The following is a 19,660-nucleotide window of genomic DNA, read 5'->3' as shown; positions in this document are numbered from 1 at the left end:
CGTCTCAGATCATTTCTCATGTTCAATTAAGGTGCTTGGCTAGACTCAGAGACAGGAAACTAGATTTTTCAAGGGCTCCTTGTCTTCAGAATGGGCATGAAATGCACCCAGTAATACATCCTACAGATTTGGTGTTGATCAGTAACGATCTATCAATTCCAGATCCTTACCTGGGGGTTGATAATAGGAATAAGTGGGCTGTAAATTTCTTGCTTAGTTTATCTTTGTTTCCCTTTACTTATAGCAATTTTTGGTATTTATTAAATTACAATTAAATGTTTCTTCAGTAGAAGTGAAGAGATAGTGAAAACTCTGTTATTACACAAGCAAATTGTTAAAATCTTTTTTAAGTGCACGTTGGCAATAAGTTTTAGAGTGTTAAAAAATTAGATATGTCTTAATTTAGGAATCTACATTAGGAATTTATCCTGAAAAAATAATAAAGAGTGATTGCAAATAATTAACTACAAGGATATTCATAGCAGTTTATTTATAATAATGAAAAACAGAAACAGTATCATTTTCAATAATATTTGTTAATATGTGCTCTCTCAATACAAAAATTCATTTTTCAAACACTAAGAATAATTTTAGGGAAAAGCATTTAATAATGTATTTAGGCCTGTGTTTAAATGGATAAAACAGATACAAAGCAACATATTAAACTGTTACTCTTAAATTAAAAAAAATATGTGATAAAGATCAAAATATGTCCTGAGGGCTGGGGTTGTAGCTTTTTGGTAAGTACTTGCCTTGCATGCATGAGGCATTGGGTTCGATCCTCAGCACCACATAAAAATAAAATAAAGATGTTATGTCCACCGAAAACTAAAAAATAAATATTAAAAAATTCTCTCTCTCTCTCTAAAAAATAAATAAATAAATTAAATAAAGATATTGTGTTCATCTATAACTAAAAAAATATTTTTAAAAATATATATTCTGAAATCAATACATACAAACACGATTTCTCCCTAATTAGAGGAAAAACTGTGGTTTGATTCTTTTCCTTTGTGTCATCTGTCATATAAATTTCTCCAGTGTGCATGTACTGTTTTATTCATGCAACAAAAAAGAGAAAAACATATTTCTTCCATAAGAATGAAAATATTCTATTTAATGAATACCTTCCTCTGATAAGAAATGTACTAGTAACCAATTGGTAATACAATTAACAAAGATAGTCTCTGGGACAAAGCTTCCTCCTTCATATGGTTAAAAAGCAAGCAGGTTCCATTCCCAACTTTCCAAGAAATCTCCATACTGCTTTCCAAATTGGCTGCACCATTTTGCAGTCCCACCAACAATGAACAAGTGTACCCATTTCCCCGCATCCTCGCCAGCACTTGTTGTTGTTGGATTTCTTAATGGCTGCCAATCTTACTGGAGTGAGATGGTATCTTAGGGTGGTTTTGATTTGCATTTCTCTGACTGCTAGCGATGTTGAGCATTTTTTCATGTACTTGTTGATTGATTGTATGTCCTCCTCTGAGAAGTGTCTGTTCAGGTCCTTGGCCCATTTGTTGATTGGGTTATTTGTTATACGGGGTAAAAATGGGAGTTCATGGGCTGGGGATGTGGCTCAAGCCGTAGCGCGCTTGCCTGGCATGCGTGCGGCCTGGGTTCGATCCTCAGCACCACATACCAACAAAGATGTTGTGTCCGCCGAGAACTAAAATAAATAAATAAATTCTCTCTCTCTCTCTCTCTCTCTCTCTCCCTTTCCTCTCTCTAAAAAAAAAAAAAAAAAAAAAAAAAAAATGGGAGTTCATAACCCACTTGAATCAATCTGTGAAATATGGTATAATAAGAACTATGTAATGTTTTGAACAACCAACAATAAAATAATTAAAAAAAAAAATAAAAAAAAAAAAAAAAAAAAAAAAAAAAAAAAGCAAGCAGGGGCAAGAGGGGTTGGCCGTGTGAGTCTTTAGCAGGTTTCCCATGTTGGGTCAGGCTCAGAGGCTGAGTGTGATTATAAGGTTCATCTGGAGGAAACTTCTCATACCACTCTGGGATGTTCTCTCTGCCTTCTGAAACAGGTTACAGGTTGTTCCTCACCTCAGGCAGCTGCTGAATTGAGTCCAGTGGGACACATTGGTAGATAAGATCAGAAAGTATGTCCTTGCCCGTCTTTGCCTCAGTTTGCTTGCTCTGGTCTGAGCAATGCTCAACCCCAAACCTTTCTTAAATGAGTTCTCCAGAAACCTTTCAATGCACTGGTTTACTATGACATTGGCTACAATTGAGAGCTAGAATGTGTTTCCCCTTTTTGCACCCCTACTGAGCCAATATTGTTAAAGAATGAGGATCTTTGGAAAACTCCTTGTTCCTTTAATCCTAAGTGTTCCATCATGTGCCCACCTTTGAAGTTTTAAAGGCATGGTGAGAGCAATAATTCCCACATATTTTCCTTTGTCTGTTGGGCACAAGTAAACAAACCCAAGTCATTACCCTAGTAACATCATCAGCAACTAGGCAAATGACACATTGTAGATAATACAAGAGAGATGTCAGCAGGAAACTTAGCACTGAGCTGTAGACCTTCAAACTGACATATAAGACCTGAACGATGTTTTCCAGTTGGGATGAGATGGACAAGCTGTATTAAAAGAGATGAAGTTAAAGGAAACCACCATCTAAAACCTGTATCCAGCCCTAACCAGAGGTGTCAGATTAACTAGAGAGGCTGAGATGAAAAGTCAGAACAATGAACTGTCAGGTTTGTGGGTGAGGTGTATGGGTGGGTGAAGAGCTTCCCTGGGCAGCTGACTCAGTTCTCATCCCGTGGGGTCAGCATACCCTGACAAAAGAGATAGCTTTTGTCACCTGATGTTTTTTAAAATGTGAGTTATACAAGAACCTATGGGCTATGGCATAATTTTTCACATAGATTTCTCTATAAGGAGTTTTGTACTAGCTTGAAGAAGTGAATTTGATTAGACTATTATATTTCTAATTTCAAAATATAAAAATAATTTTGAGTATTATGCATGTATGCATACATGTGCGTAACATTTTCTTTGGGGCATAAAAACCAGGATCCAAATAAAGCATTCTTAGGATACTGATTGGCTTTTCTGGTCCTGAAAGCTGAAGATAATAGGACTTTGGTATCTGAAGACGGTCCTCTTGAGTAACCCACTCTGGGCACAGGGAGTCAGCTTCCCTTTGACAACCTCCACATTATTACATCAGTGTACGTTATAGAGAGTGCAAAAATTTAATATAAGGTTCACATGCACTTAAATGTTAGTATATTAAAATATATTTATGTAGTACTTGTTTCTACAGTACTAGTTTTCACACTAGGAGTGAGAGTTTGTTTTTTGTAATTGTCTGTTTCTCTGTGTGACTGGAGGTTGAACCCAGTTGAGACATGCTAAACATGTGTTCTATCACTGTATACCAGCTATTCACAACCCATAGTAAGTAGATTTGTTATGAGTTAAAACGGATATACAAACTGTTTTAAAGGCATCCCACAGTATAATACTGTTAAGGGCAGCATCACAGCATAGTAAAAGAAGATACACTTTGGATGGACGGAAACAGATTTGGATAAGTCTTGCTGACTTACAAGGCTGAGCAACTGATTTGAACTTTATGAGTCTCCCTTTCCTAATTATGGATTAAGTATAATGACCATGTAAAGTGTGAAGATGAAAGGAAAAATGTGTTTGTGATATGCTGGCCTTTCAATAAATGATGGCAGTTTGTTGAGCCACAGGCAAGATTTGTGGGAGAGGCAGGATGATCCCGAGTTCAAAGCCAGCCTCAGCAATTTAGGGAGTCATTTAGCAATTCAGGGAGACCATATCTCTAAATAAAATATTTTAAAAGGGCTGGGGATGTGGTTCAGTATTTAAACTTGGATTCAATCCCTGGTACCACCCCCCACCCCCCATCCCTGCTTCAATATTCTAGAACTGCTGTCCTACAAAATTGCAGTTAGGTTTCATGAGGGTTCATGGAATTCTACCTTCCTGGACCTGTTGGGCCATATCCTGAAGAGCCAGTGCTGTAGGGGCACATTTGGGGACAGCTGTGTTTGTCATTTCCATCTACCTCCTGGGCTTCTGTCAGGAATGTCCACATCTCACTCAAGGATTGACCATGAAATGTGGAGTCCTTTTTCATCTTGGTTAGAATCTGAGCATTATAGTTGTTAGGTTGGGGAAAGTTTTTGATCAAATCAGACACAGCTGTTCCAAGTTCTTTTGTTGAAGACTATAGGTCTTCATGGGCATTTCTTGTTTTCATAGTCTTTCCTTCAATGTGATCTTTGTTAAAGACTTACAGAGCTTTGAAACATTTCTTGGCTGTGACCAAAGCCTTCTTGCACTGCAGTCATTTTATGTACCTCTTAACTCTTTCTGGTAGAATAGTATTCGGCAGGTACAGAGCACAGTGATAACCTGCATGAATACAGCTAATTACTGTTTCTTAAAACATAAATCGTCAAGTATGTGGTGCTTAAAACATATTTAATTCCTTAATTAATGTTTGTCCTAATAGTTACTCCTTAGATCAGCCCTTCTGGGGATCAGTGGCAGTGGGATATCCATCCTTGGATATCCACATTGATTTCCTGTCATTTAAAGAATATTTTCGTTTCACATTCACCCTCTTGTTTTATTGTACTGATAAAAAAGCATAGTTCTCGATTTTGATTCTGCTTCCCTTTCTCCTCTCTCTTGTGTTCATATGTTTCAGGTGCCCCTGAAGCAAAAAGAGTCACCCATCGATTGCTCTGGGTTCTCTCTAATCATGTATGCACCCACAGAAGCCTCCTGAATTTCACCTGTGCAGTCTCTCTCTCTGCTCCTGATTCCCAGCTTAGTTAGAGGCTCAAAAGGCAGGAGTCTTTTAATATAAATAGTGGCTTTGTAAAGAATAAAATGCATACAGGGCTCCAGGAACCCGTTAGTCAGGCCTTTCAGTGTAGGTAGAGGGCTGGCAATGAGGAACATGAGGATAAAGTCATCAAATGGGCGAGTCTTGGTTCCATAGAGCCTCCTTGTTAAAACAAACTCCTTAGATTTACTGAAGAGTCATGGGAGAAGATTTGGCATGGATTCCAGCTGGGCCCTGCTCTAAATTCTTTGTGCAGCCAGGACACAAAGGAGTCTGCCTGTTGCAGGGAGGCTAAACCAAGATTTACCCTTTACCAGCTGACAGTTTTGCTGGTAAATGAGGAGTTGAGGGAATAGGAATGACAGGATCTTACCCATCCCTTCACATTTAGCTCCAGCTTTTATTCCCCACACAGCTGCCTGGTTTCTTTGCTGTATTTGCCTTCAGTCCCTTATTTCACTAGGAACCAGGTAAGGCCACGATAAGTGGCAGCAGGCCCACATCCATTTGCTGCTTAGAGATCATGTTTTAGAGCTGAATAAATGAGTGTTTTCTAGTTGTGTTTTTCAAATCTAAGGAATTGGAAAGTATTCATTGGCCAAATGGAAAGAGGCACTAGTCATTTGTCAATTTAGACAAAGTTGAACAGTCTTGTTTTGCAGTCAGTTTCGGAGCTTAGGTGCATGTCTGAATATCCAGGAGGGACACATGGTGGGTGCCCAGCTGGAGTCTGTACATTGATTTGGGCTTTTGCAGAGGCTAGTGTCCCCTAATGTCCACTTGAGAAATACTGATATGTCCCAGTTGAAAAACAACACATGCCTTGACTCCATAAATTCCCTTGTTAGGGCCTTTATTCTAAGTTCAGGACAATTGCATTGCTTACTACAGGACAAAGAGGGGAATTTGATAAGTAACTCTCGCTCTCTCAAGCAAGAAAGTGAAAGTGATTCTAAGCAATTGCACCTGAACTTTGCATTTTGTGCTTAGAAAAGATGAGCATTATATTTTAAAAACCACTGGGGGCACAGAGGTTGTCACTTTATTATTGACTCAGAACTGCACCTGGGAAAGTGTGATAGTCTTTTCATCCTCAAAGACCATGTTTTGTTTATTCATTTTAAAAACCTTCCCACATCTCTAAATTTCATTTTCAGCTTGTACTTACTATTTGATGATCAAGGATGAGTATGCCTTCTATTTAGTCTCATACCTGTGTGAACAGCTACTTCCTGCTTATCAGAACTGTCGCTTTAAACTTTCTCTACTTTTTCCACTACTTTAATTTTCTTCTGAATTCTGTTTTATTGAATGAGTAGATGAGCTATGATAATATCATTTTCTAAAGGGAAAGGGGACACAAGTGAGGAAAATTATGCTTAATTGTAGCAAAACCAGAAAATCATTTAAGAGAATGCATGGAGGCTGGAGGTGTGGCTCAGTGGTAGTGATTTTGCCTACCTTATGTGAAAACCTGGATTTTATACCCATCATGGTGCCTGCCCACACATGTACACACATACACAAAAAGGAAAAAAAATAGGCATGATAAAGCATCAGTAATTAGCTCCATTGCAAATTTTGTTGTCCTTTGAGGGTCTTTACCTTTTTAAAACTGGGTTTTATATTTTCAGTTGATACATCAATATAAATAGAAGCTTGAATGTTTGTTCCTGATTTCTTTTTTCTTTAAAGCTTTTTAAAAATACCTTTTTTTAGTTGTAGATGAACATAGTACTTTTATTTTATTTATTTATCTTATGTGGGGCTGAGGATTGAACCCATTGCCTCACATGTGCAAGGCAAGAACTTCACTACTGAGTCACAATCCCAGCCCCTGTTCCTGATTTCTTAATGTGAGGAATCTTGTGGTTTTTGCTTTGGCTTTTTAATATTACAGAAACTTAGAGCGAGAGAGAGAGAGAGAGAGAGAGAGAGAGAGAGAATTTTTAATATTTATTTTTTAGTTTTCGGCGGACACAACATCTTTGTTTATATGTGGTTTATATGTGGTGCTGAGGATTGAACCCGGGCCTCACGCATGCCAGGCGAGCATGCTACCGCTTGAGCCACATCCTCAGGCCCCACAGAAACTTTTTTATAGTCCATATTTCTTTTTATTTTTCTTTTAATTTCTTTAACACAAACAACATAACATTTTTAAAAATGTGTAGGCCCCACATTTGCTTTTTACTTAAAACTGGAAAGGATCTAGCAGGTAATCTGCGTGAGGATAGACACATACCCTTAATCCCCTGTGTTCTAGAGAATTGACAAATGACTTCCACTTGCACATTTTCTTTGGTGAGCATTGGTATTGGAAAGCAAATCCCTTTTCTTTGCTCACACATACAAGGGAAAGTGCAGCATGGAAAGCTAATTTTGCTCTTCACTGAAGCAGGGAGGATCGGGGGTCTGCAGTGTTAAACTGCTCCCCCCTCCACCTTTGGCAGGCATCTGAGGGAAGGCTGATGTCAGCCCTCTCTCAGGCCAACATTTCATGAGCAAAGGAGAGCACTAGTCAGTGGTTTAACCAGTTGTTTCCTATCTGACAGTAAATGACTTTCCCCAAAGTCTCTAAAGGCTATAGGATGCAGAATCTCCTCTCCTGAGACATTATTAGTTGAAGGATTGAATGAATGTTGATTGTCTATTCCACATGGAGTGGCTACAGATAATATCAGAGAGCCATCAGGAAAACAAAACAAAAAAAAAAAAAAAAAAAAAAGGAGAAATGGAGATCTGGAGTGAACCAAACCACACTAATAACATAGATTCTCAGTATTTACTGTAGTTATGTACGATAGTCAAAACAATGAGCGCACAGAATTAGTACATAGAGTTATGTATTGGTATCCACAGGGGATTGGTTCTAGGATCCCTCTGCATATGAAATCTGTGGATGCTCAAGACCCTTATGTAAAATGGCATAGTATTTGCACATAACTGATGCATATCCTCTTATAAAATTTAAATTATCTCTAGGTTATTTGTAACCCCTAATATAATGTCAGTGCCATATAAATAGTTATATGGTATCATTTAGGGAATTATATAGTATTGGCAAGATAAAAAGTCTGTACCTGTTCAGTATAGACCCAGTTTGGTTTTTGTTTTCTGTTTTTTTTTTTTTTTTCTCCAAATACATTTGATCCGTACCTGGTTGAATCTGTGAATACCGAACAGAAATATGAAGGGCTGGCTCTACTGAACTATTGCTTCTATGGAAAATATGAATCAGGTTCCTGTGAGGCTCTAGACAAAAAGTTTTTGTCAGTCGATCAATACATAGTCATGTTTATGTTTATCTCTGTGTAAAGATATCTTCTCTAATTTATGTTGTTAATTCATTAACACTGAACCCATAGACAACAGCACTGTAACTCATACTTGAATTACAGGTAAATTGTCTCCATAACACACCTCACAGCCTCTTGCCCTTAAGAACACTGGACGCTACTTTAAAAATGCAACATTACCAATAAAAAGCATAAAAATATGAAAAACAGAGTTAGGTAGACCATAACACAGATGGTTTTTTACAATATGAAGCTAAAACAAGGAGATGGAGTACTGCCTTGCTTGGCCTTGCCAGGAGCCTGAGCAACTCAGATTTTTTTGTTGCTCTGTGCATGTCTATAAATGACATTTAAAGTTTTAAAAATATTGATTTGGGGGTTACAAATAAATTGTAGGCAGATCACAAATATGAAATACATTAAAAATGAGGATCAACTGTATTTATTTTAAGCAAATTTTAAAAAAGGAATAATCTAAAATTAAATACTGAATTGTGACAAAATTATTCCAGATCAGCATGGCTCTGTGATTCTGTTATACTGATTTATAGCATTTCAAATAATCAACCAAATCTTGGTTGGGCCAGAGGACAAATGTCTTACTTAAAACAAAAATTTTAAGTGTTTATTTTGGTCAAATCAAACAAGCAAAACATTTAGTCCAAATGTAACCAATTTGGGGAAATATAGTATAAAATTATACCTGAGGATTAGGTTTTAATATTAAAGTGTTTAAAATTCTCAGCACTTCATTATTTTCCCCTTTGGATAAATTCTATTTCCAAATGAGTTGGGTTTTATTTTATTTTATTTTTATAGTATTTTGGGGTCTAAAGAAATTAGTTTATGGTTTTGTTTTGGTATGTGGTAATTATCTCTTATTTTAAAAAATTGGTAATGATATTATAAGACTAATTGGGCATTTAAAATACCACACAGATTAAAGAACTGAAAGGCAGTAAAACCAGGGATAGGGTGTTCTTCCTGCCATTTTTGGAATAGGAGGCTTCTACATGTAGTGCCAGCCATATTGTATTTGGCTGTGACAAAAGTATTACTTTGGATATGTGCTTCCTTGTAAACCAGAGTAATGATCGTGTGTGGGAGAGCCAAGGAGGAAGTCTCTCCACAAACAGGAGGCTGCATAGCAAATATTTCAAACTTTACAGGCCAGACAGTCTCTGTGGCAACTGGTCAGCACTTGCTCTTGTTGTCTGAAAACAGCCAGAGCCAAAGCCTAATGAATGAGCATGGCCATCTTCCAATAAAACCTTATTCATGGTCATGGAGATTTGAATTTCATATTGTTCTCATGTATCAAGAAATATTATTATTTTTTATTTGCTTCTACCATTGAAAACTATGTAAACTATCTTTAGCTTGGGAGCAATAGAAAACAGGCAGTAGGACAGATTTGGCCCTAGGGCAGTAGTTTGACAGACCTTATTCTAAAATTTATGTGGTTAAAACTATGTCTATAATTTTTTTCTTGAATCTGTTTCCAGGTCAAACACATGACTACTGTATCCCTTACTTACTTATATCTGAAAGTAAAAACTTTTACAGCATATGTATCTATGCATGAAAGAACATACATGTAGGTATACACAGTTGTTTTTTTTTTGTGTGTGTGTGTGTGTGTGTGTGTTTGTATTTATGCATGTGTGGGAATGTGTGAGTTTGTTTTCTATTATAGTTTCACACTTACTACTTAAGGCAGTTCAGTAACGTAAAAAAGAGTTCAGGAATGAAAATAAAATAGACCCAAGATTATATTCTGACTCTGTAACTACTTGTGTGACCTCAGAAAAATTATTTAACCTTTCTGAATCAGAGTTCTCATCCCTGAAAGGGAGTTCTTATGCCCCACCTCATATTGGTTCACTGAGGAAAACTAGATAATATATACAACAGATACCTAGGATATAGAAGTACATACACAAGAAAATCAATGTATTTTGAATGACTGAATCACTTTTTTCTTTTTTTTTTAAAGACTTGGTGTGTCAGGGCTGGGGATGTGGCTCAAGGGGTAGCGCGCTCGCCTGGCATGCGTGCGGCCCGGGTTCGATCCTCAGCACCACATACCAACAAAGATGTTGTGTCCGCCGAGAACTAAAAAAAAATAAAATAAAATATTAAAAATTCTCTCTCTCTCTCTCACTATTCTCTCTCACTCTCTCTTTAAAAAAAAAAAAAAAAAGACTTGGTGTGGCTTCCTGAAGGAACTAAAGGGTTACTTCTATGGAAGATTTTCTGGATTAAAACAAACAGAACATCCCCAGATCAATTTCTTGCACCTTCCTGATTTCCTTTTGCAGTGGTACCATTGGCGTCCTCATGTTATTGTTTTATCTGACCTCAATCTTTTTTGGACCTGGTTGCCCACACTTTCAGATTGTCCTGTGACTTTGCCTGGGCTCCTCATACACTTATTATACCTCTCTAGAGCAGTACTTGCACTTTTAGTAGGAGAGTCCCTTTTGACAGAAAGAGACAAATATACTCCCTTTTTTTTTTGAAGCTTTCCTGGTGGGGGCACTGGTTAGAGAGGAGCACAGAATGGAAAACTTTTGTTTGTTTGTTTGTTTTATTTTTTATTTTTTTATTGGTTGTTCAAAACATTACAAAGCTCTTGACATATCATATTTCATACATTAGATTCAAGTGGGTTATGAACTCCCATTTTTACCCCAAATGCAGATTGCAGAATCACATCGGTTACACATCCACATTTTTACATAATGCCCTATTAGTAACTGTTGTATTCTGCTACCTTTCCTATCCCCTACTATCCCCCCTCCCCTTCCCTCCCATCTTCTCTCTCTACCCCATCTACTGTAATTCATTTCTCTCCTTATTTATTTTCCCATTCCCCTCACAACCTCTTATATGTAATTTTGCATAACAATGAGGGTCTCCCTCCATTTCCATGCAATTTCCCTTTTCTCTCCCTTGCCCTCCCACCTCATGTCTCTGTTTAATGTTAATCTTTTCTTCCTGCTCTTCCTCCCTGCTCTGTTCTTAGTTGCTCTCATTATATCAAAGAAGACATTTGGTATTTGTTTTTTAGGGATTGGCTAGCTTCACTAACCATAATCTGCTCTAGTGCCATCCATTTCCCTGCAAATTCCATGATTTTATCATTTTTAGTGCTGTGTAATACTCCATGGTGTATAAATGCCACATTTTTTTTTTATCCATTCATCTATTGAAGGGCATCTGGGTTGGTTCCACAGTCTAGCTATTGTGAATTGTGCTGCTATGAACATTGATGTGGCAGTATCCCTGTAGTATGCTCTTTTAAGGTCTTCAGGGAATAGTCTGAGAAGGGCAATAGCTGGGTCAAATGGTGGTTCCATTCCCAGCTTTCCCAGGAATCTCCATACTGCTTTCCAAATTGGCCGCACCAGTTTGCAGTCCCACCAGCAATGTACAAGAGTACCCTTTTCCCCACATCCTCGCCAGCACTTGTTGTTGTTTGACTTCATAATGGCTGCCAATCTTACTGGAGTGAGATGGTATCTTAGGGTGGTTTTGATTTGCATTTCTCTGACTGCTAGAGATGGTGAGCATTTTTTCATATACTTATTGATTGATTGTATGTCCTCCTCTGAGAAGTGTCTGTTCAGGTCCTTGGCCCATTTGTTGATTGGGTTATTTGTTTTCTTATTGTCTAATTTTTTGAGTTCTCTGTATACTCTGGATATTAGGGCTCTATCTGAAGTGTGAGGAGTAAAAATTTGTTCCCATGATGTAGGCTCCCTATTTACCTCTCTTATTGTTTCTCTTGCTGAGAAAAAACTTTTCAGTTTAAGTAAGTCCCATTTGTTGATTCTTGTTATTAACTCTTGGGCTATGGGTGTCCTATTAAGGAATTTGGAGCCCGACCCCACAATCTGTAGATCGGAGCCAACTTTTTCTTCTATCAGGTGCAGAGTCTCTGATTTGATATCTAGCTCCTTTATCCACTTTGAGTTGACTTTTGTGCATGGCGAGAGGAGGGGATTCAGTTTCATTTTGTTGCATATGGATTTCCAGTTTTCCCAACACTATTTGTTGAAGATGCTATCCTTCCTCCATTGCATACTTTTAGCTCCTTTATCAAATATAAGATAGTTGTAGCTTTGTGGATTAGTCTCTGTGTCCTCTATTCTGTACCATTGGTCCACCCGTCTGTTTTGGTACCAGAACCATGCTGTTTTTGTTACTATTGCTCTGTAATATAGTTTGAAATCTGGTATCGCTATACTGCCTGATTCACACTTCCTGCTTAGAATTGCTTTTGCTATTCTGGGTCTTTTATTTTTCCATATGAATTTCATGATTGCTTTATCTATTTCTAGAAGCAATGCCATTGGGATTTTGATTGGCATTGCATTAAACCTATAGAGAGCTTTTGGTAATATCGCCATTTTGATGATGTTAGTTCTGCCTATCAATGAACAGGGTTTATTTTTCCATCTTCTAAGAATGGAAAACTTGCCAGATAGGGAGAGTTCATGGCAATCACACATTTTATGGGATTCTCAAATCTGTTTCTAAGAAACCTCTTTTAGATGGGTCTCATCTTTGAGCTGCATATTTTGACTCCCTTGACTATAAGAAGCAGCAGAGCTAATCTCTCAAGTGTCAGGCATTTACAGTCAGTCAGTGTAAGACTGCTGTGCAGCCTCTAAATGTAGAATCTTTATTTAATCATATGTATTTTAAAATAGCATTTTTTCAGTACAAATCAAACTTACTTTATAATTGTGGTATGTATTAAAGTTATATAGTGTACTGTAACCTTGATGAAGTGACTAATAAAATTTGTACTAATAAATCCCTTAACATAAAGCCCTTACTAAGAGCTGCCAAATGCTCTTTTTAAAAACATACTTTTGTTTTTTAAGAAATATTGAATTTATTGCTTTAGCTTATAATATAATTATCTTATGTATAAACATCTAAATGTATAATATCAGGATATATTCATATATATATATATATATATATATATATATATATAAATGATATATTCTTATATATAAACTGTGACTTTCTTTATGTGTGTGTGTGTCTGTGTAGATATATACACATAAAATGAACAGTGTATTTTACCTTTTTGTCTCTGCATTTAGCTTTAAGTAAATCAGCACTGAATGTGCCATATTAAGAAGTTTACTTTCAAAAGTTTCCAGTGAACTGGAAGGGGTGGGCCAGTTTATAATATGATGCTGTCTTTCTGTGTGTCTTTTTGGAAAAGTTGCTGGAGCAAGTGAAGTTGCAGAAATATCCATATACTTCATTGTTTCATTGTGGCCTCATGACAGTCATGCTGGGAATTCGGAGTCCATTGTTTTGTCGATAAATACTCCCTTACCCCTTGTCTAGTAGAGATAAAGAGAAACAGCCACTGGGACACCTGTGGGCTCACACTGGCAGGCTAAGGGTGACATTGAAGGTAGTGCTGGCTGTGTCACAGGTTCCGGAAGTGTTTGGTGAGGAGGAGGTACAGTCCTGAGGTTGGAAGGATCACACTGCTATGACCTCCTGGTTTGAATCTGTCATTTGGTCATTATTATCTTCTTCTGTTCTTTCATTGGATTCCTTATTTTCTCTAATTAAAGCTCACATTTCATGAAAGTGTCTAATTTTTTGGATCCTGCAGAGTATGTAGTAAATAATCTATAAATATTTAAACTAAAAGACTTACTATTTTTTAGCATAAAACTTCTGAGGGCCATCATTCTTTGACAGGATAGATGAAAAAACAGTTCACAGACATTAAGGGGACTTTTCTAAGTCTCTAATCTCCTTTCTTCCTTCCTCTTCATTCCATGGTTTTGAATTGGTTTAAACAAAATATTATGAATTAAATTTACACACATAGATCAGGTTACAAAATGAATTCACATGAACATGTTTTGTATGTATACTATAGTCTAAGAGCTAATGCATCCCTTTGAAGTATAAGGATAATTCTGCTTTCTCTAGATACGTCAGCCCTCTTAGATGACAAAGTAAAATGCAATTTATAGGAAGAAGGACGACTTTAATAAGAAAATGGCCCTTTATCTATTCTGTTCCTCATATATTCCAAGTGCTTATCACAGTTCCTGGAAGAGAGAGGATGCTCAGGAGAGCACTGAGTTGAGTGGTTGAGTTAGTGAATGAATGCGTGAGTGAGTGGCAGGGAGGGGAGAAGGAAGGGAGAAGGAGAGGATTGATGGAATGACCTAAGGTCTAATGATCATTTCTGAGTTTGGCTTTCAGAATCTGTTTGTATGGCCAATGTGTCAGTGTACTTGGATAGCTTCTGGCTGTGGCATCTGCAGCCCTGGCTGTTCCTGGGGCTGCCATTATACTAGAGCAGGTCTCAGGACCCTGCAGAGCCTACTCTGGCAGTTGTACTCTGAGGGCCACTAGAATTCTTCCTCCTATCCTTGTTCTCATCTTTTTGTCCCTTCAGTTATCTTTGAATATACGATAGGAGAAATAAATTAGCATAGTCCCATTGTAATGATATGCATCTCTTCCTATCTTTTATCATCAGTGAAATATATATTAAAAATATGAACAGGACTAAGTTTAACTTCATCTTTGTTCTTTTGGGGTACCTCTTCTTTCCCCTGCATGTTTTGCAATTTATTGTGGGAGTGTTTTTTTCCTTTGAGTAAGAGTTAAATTATTGGGTTGTGCATTAAGACTTATGGTCTTTAAGAGTCAAAATCATGGTTCTCCTGATATTGTAGTTTCCTTCTATATATGAGCAATATTTAAAATAATATTCAAGTGGATCTTTTAAAAAATAGCCTGATAACTTAAATTTGTGGACAATCAGCTTAAGAAAATTAATAGCCCTTTTATTGTTTCTTCCTTTTCCTTTGGCCTCAATTTCCCTGAAGTGGTTTCATTATCTCAGAAGTCATTCATTCTTAGAACCTCAGGGCACATGGTCCTATTCTTCTTGTCTGTCTTTTCCCATGTTCAGACAGTTAGTTGTTGAAGCCCTCTTGATTTCACTATTGTGGAAAATTTGTACCATATTTCTCTTAATTCACATCTTTGCCATGAGAATTTTGGGTAGCATTGCTTCTTTTCTGTATTGTTAATTGAATATTCCTACCCTACAAGCAGAGTCTTCTCCTCCTGGCCATGGTCATGTCCATGTAGAACTTTTGTACCTATCCTGGAATGGGTATGATCCTCTGTACACTGTATTTCATTCTCATCCTCAGGCTATCAGCATTAAGTGTCACTGTCTGATGGGAGGTACTTTCAGTATACTCAGTATTTTTCTTTTATAATACCTATTGTACTTTTTACCTTTTTTCCCCCCAATTGTATAAAGCCTAAGAACCCATATGGTTCAGTTTGGTCAGACATTCACCTCCAAAGATATAACCTAAAACAATCTAAATTTTAACCTTGCCTCTACTTTGCCACTAGAGGGGAAAAAAGTCTGAATGTGTTTATGCTTTAAAGTATAGTATGATGTGTATTAATGCTAGGAATTGATCCCTGCATTGCTCTACCACTGAGATACATCCCAACTTATTTTTATTTCTTAGTTTGAGACAGAGTCTTATTGGCCTTGAACTGATGATCCTCCTATTTCAGCCTCCCTCATTGCTGGGATTATAGAAATGTTCCACAACACCCAGCTAAAATGTAGTATATATTTACTTATTTTTTTGCTATAAGGGATTAAATTGAGGGATATCTTACAACTTAGCTACATTTACAGTGCCTTTTTATAATTTTTCTTTTTTTTGAGACAGAGTTTTGTTAAATTGCCCAGGCTGGACTCAAACTGCCTTGATCTTCCTGCCTCTGCCTCCCAAGTTGCTGGGATTTGTTTGTGTGACTGTACCTGGCCAGTATTATTTTTATTTGATCATTTGCTTTCTATATGCCTTCTCTAGAAGTTAAGTTCTCAAGGACTTGATGATTTGCTCCCCACTGTATGTTCAGCCCCTTAAAAATGACTCCAAGTTTCTCTTTTCCAAATTTCTTTTCTTAATCAAGGAACCCTTTCTTAATCAAGGAACCCTTTCCCCAAGCCAGGTAAGTCTTTGTTGCAAGGTGTTTGCTGCCCCACATGTTACTCTTTACCCTTCCTGAAAATGGGGTTGAGGTCTTATTTATCTTTGTAGTCTAGAACCTGGAACATCAACTGAGAAGATGTTAAGTACTCATTCTATTATATCTACTGGCAACGAAAATGAATGAAAGACTTAAACTGTGTCTTATATATAGAAGATATTTTGTAAAAATTATGACAAAATGAGTGAATAACTTAGATCTTTCTTAATTTACAGGTGATTTTTGAAGTGATAACCTCTGGACATCAAGGCTACCTTGCTATTGATGAAGTGAAGGTGTTAGGACATCCATGTAGTAAGTTGCCTCTACTATTAAATCTTGGGGTACATCACAGGGGCATATTTGTGTTCTAGATTTAGTGAAGGAACTAAAACCCAAGTAGAAGATGACTGTCAAGAGAGTTCATTGGCATGTCTCCAGGTTCATTTTCTACCCCAGAAGTCCAAAAGCATGTATTTCATGAATAAATGTCATGGCTTATAGTATCTAAGTATCTTTTAAAATGAAAATCAGATATGGAGTAGAAAGGAATTCTTTCATACACTTGAACATTCTGGTAGAGGATCTGCTTATTTGTTGCCATGATCCTTGGATTTCCCTTTCAATATTGGCACAGGATTAAGTGATAAGAATTGGTACATTTAAGTCTTAAGTATGTTTCAGCCATTTTTTTCTTAGTTTTGTCCTATAATTTTAAAAATTATAGCACCCAACACACTATATAAGAAACCTACCTAAGTCACTTGGGGACCCAAGAAGTGGCTTGTTTCTCACCTTTTACAAATTAGTACTTTTAAAAAGCATAATATGTGAGGCCCAGTACAGTGGTGCATGCCTATAATCCCAGCAAGTCAGGAGTCTGACATAGGAGGATCGCAAGTTTGAGGTAGCCTCAGCAACTTAGCAAGCACTTGTCTGGTGGGAGAAAAATGCATTTGATGTAACTCAGTGGTAGAGGGCTCCTGGGTTCAATCCCTAGTTCCTTGAAAGAAAAAGAAAAATAATAAAGTATAATGGATGATAAACACATATACATTTTTTTAAAAACCTGATATGAACAACTGAACTATTTATATAAAACAGTGCAGATAGCCTCATTTCTCCCACTTCCCCAGGGCCACCATGGTGGTGAGATGCTCACTGCTCATTGCACCTCTCTGTCTATATAGTTTCTTGTTTGCTTTAAGCAAAAAAAAAAAAGCTTTTATTCAAATGGGAATTTGGTGGCAAGTGGAATCCCTGTAGCATCACTGGCTCACAGAGTGAGTAGACCTCAAACTTGAGACTCTTTAGGAAGACCACAAGCACTACCATGGCAAAGGAGCTGCTGCCATGCCTGTTCCCTGACACATGGAAGGTGACCCTTGTCTCCTGTAGCCGAAAGTCGTCCATTGCTATGGACCTTGGCATCCTTGGCCTTAAGTGTAAGGCCCAGAGTGTGACTGTCAGGTTGATTATGCTAGATCACATGCCTGTTTCCTCTTGCAAACAGCACAATCAAGGGGAACAGGGTTTTCTACTTTCTTATAAGAGGTAGGCCTTGCCTTTTACTAAAAAATATATCCTGCTGGGCAATCAAACACTGTGTGTGTGTGTGTGTGTGTGTGTGTGTGTGTGTGTGTGTGTGTGGTGTGGTGTATGGTGTGTGGTGTTTCCCATAATCACAAAGTATTCATACACAGCAAACTTGTAAGCCTTGTCTTCTGTACATCTAATGAATGATATCCAACCTTACAAATTTTTCTGTGCAATTATATCCACTGACCATTGTTTCTAAGTTTCCCCTGCAGATACCAAAATCTGTTGATGCTCTAAAGAAATGGTGTAGTGTTTAAGTATAATCTATATTCATCTTGCCATATACTTTAAATCGTCTTTAGGTTACTTTTAATTCCTAGCATAATATAAATGCTTTATAGATAGATGTATAAGGGATGGTGTTGTTCAAAGTTGTTTTTTATAAGTTGTTTAGGGGATGGTTACAAAATAAGATGTTGGTATGTGTTTGGTACAGACACAATTATTTTTTTAAATATTTTCTACCCACATTTGGTTGAATCCACAAATGTAGAACTTGGAGATATGACTGTACTCTTTGATTTTTTTCCCCTTTTACTTAGCATTTGCATTTTTTAGGTCAATCCACAGTGCTCTGTCACAGGAATATACTGCATTTTATTCTTTTTTGAACATTTAGTGTCTCCTCTAACCATGGTTTTCTCGCTTAAACACATTATTGCAGGGAACATCTGTGGCTGGGTGTCCTGATGCAATTTGGAGAGCTTCCGTGTGGTAGATATATTCTTAGAAGCCCAGTTTCTGGGATATAGAAAAGACACATTTTAGTTTTATTAGATGCTGCCAAATTGGTATGAAAAGTGTCTGGACCAGTTTATATCCCCACCAGCAGTGCATGGAAGTTTTATTTCCCCTATATCCTTGCCCAAAATTGATATTGTCAGACTTTAAATTTTTAGCCATCTGAGTGATGGCCACCTGCTTTATTTTTGGAATCCCTGGCATTAAGAGAAGCTGGCTAGTTCATACATTTTATGGATCTCTGCTGATGGCTCCTATCCAAATCACCAGAGAATGGTTATATCCAGAAAATTAAAAATATAGATGCTTATAAGAATGTCTCAGCTTTTAAAAAATATTATTATTTTTTTAGTTCATGGACTTGAATAGGTCATTATATCACTCTTTGTTGTAGTTATAGACAAGGTCTGTGTGGCTATTATCTAATGAGGGTATCATGATGCAGTTGTCTGATTCCATCCAAAGGGGTTTGCTCTCTCTTTGAAATCTTTATTTGGTGCTCTGAAGCTTGCTACAGCATGCAAGTTAACATACAGTAGTCACACCATTTATTGCTAAGGCAGCTATTACTTTTGTAATGTGTCACATTTACCTTTTCATCTGTGTCAGCAAGACTGGGAGTTAGAGAAAAATCCCCCCCACCTTTTTTCCTGAAAAGGCAGAAAAACGAACAAGGCTGCACCTAATTGAAACAGCAGGGGAAATTTAGGAAGCAGAATATAATTACCTGAGTTGGAACTCAGCCAAATCCTCAGAGTAATACCCTCAAGCTTGGAAAAGTGCCCCGGGATCTTCTGATACACACAAATGTTCATGGCCTCTGATTCACTGCTTACAAGGAGGTAGAAAAATAAGAGCCAGTACTACTGTGCCCCTACTAAGTGCTAATTGCACAGATGATATATGTGGTCACCCTGTTTCTTAAAGAGTAAATCTGTCAGCAAAATAGATGCTGCTGCTACTGCACTGGATGCAGGTGCACAGAGTGTGGCCAAGGTTGCCTAGGACTTCCCAAATTTGTAACCTGAATTCCATCTTATACATCTGGCCTCTGGCTACTGGCTAATGTCCGAGCTTCAGAAGTATAGTTCCTT

The 19,660-nt window shown here is 37.4% G+C and overlaps 1 protein-coding gene across 9 annotated transcripts in view; it reads left to right on the top strand.

Annotated features, from left to right (window-relative positions):
• Window positions 1-19,660, top strand: part of PTPRM (protein tyrosine phosphatase receptor type M) — an 825,699-nt gene that overhangs the window by 291,312 nt on the left and 514,727 nt on the right. For all 9 annotated transcript variants that reach the window (XM_081262895.1, XM_081262888.1, XM_081262887.1 and 6 more), the window contains exon 4: window positions 16,463-16,541. In XM_081262895.1, coding sequence (XP_081119021.1) covers window positions 16,463-16,541 — 79 coding nt within the window. The remainder of the gene's footprint in view (window positions 1-16,462; window positions 16,542-19,660) is intronic.

This window comes from Spermophilus citellus (genome assembly GCF_964194105.1).
Source record: "Spermophilus citellus genome assembly, chromosome: 12".
NCBI lineage: Eukaryota > Metazoa > Chordata > Mammalia > Rodentia > Sciuridae > Spermophilus > Spermophilus citellus.
The sequence above is the reverse complement of the archived record's forward strand: the minus strand, read 5'-3'. Positions and strand labels throughout refer to the sequence as shown.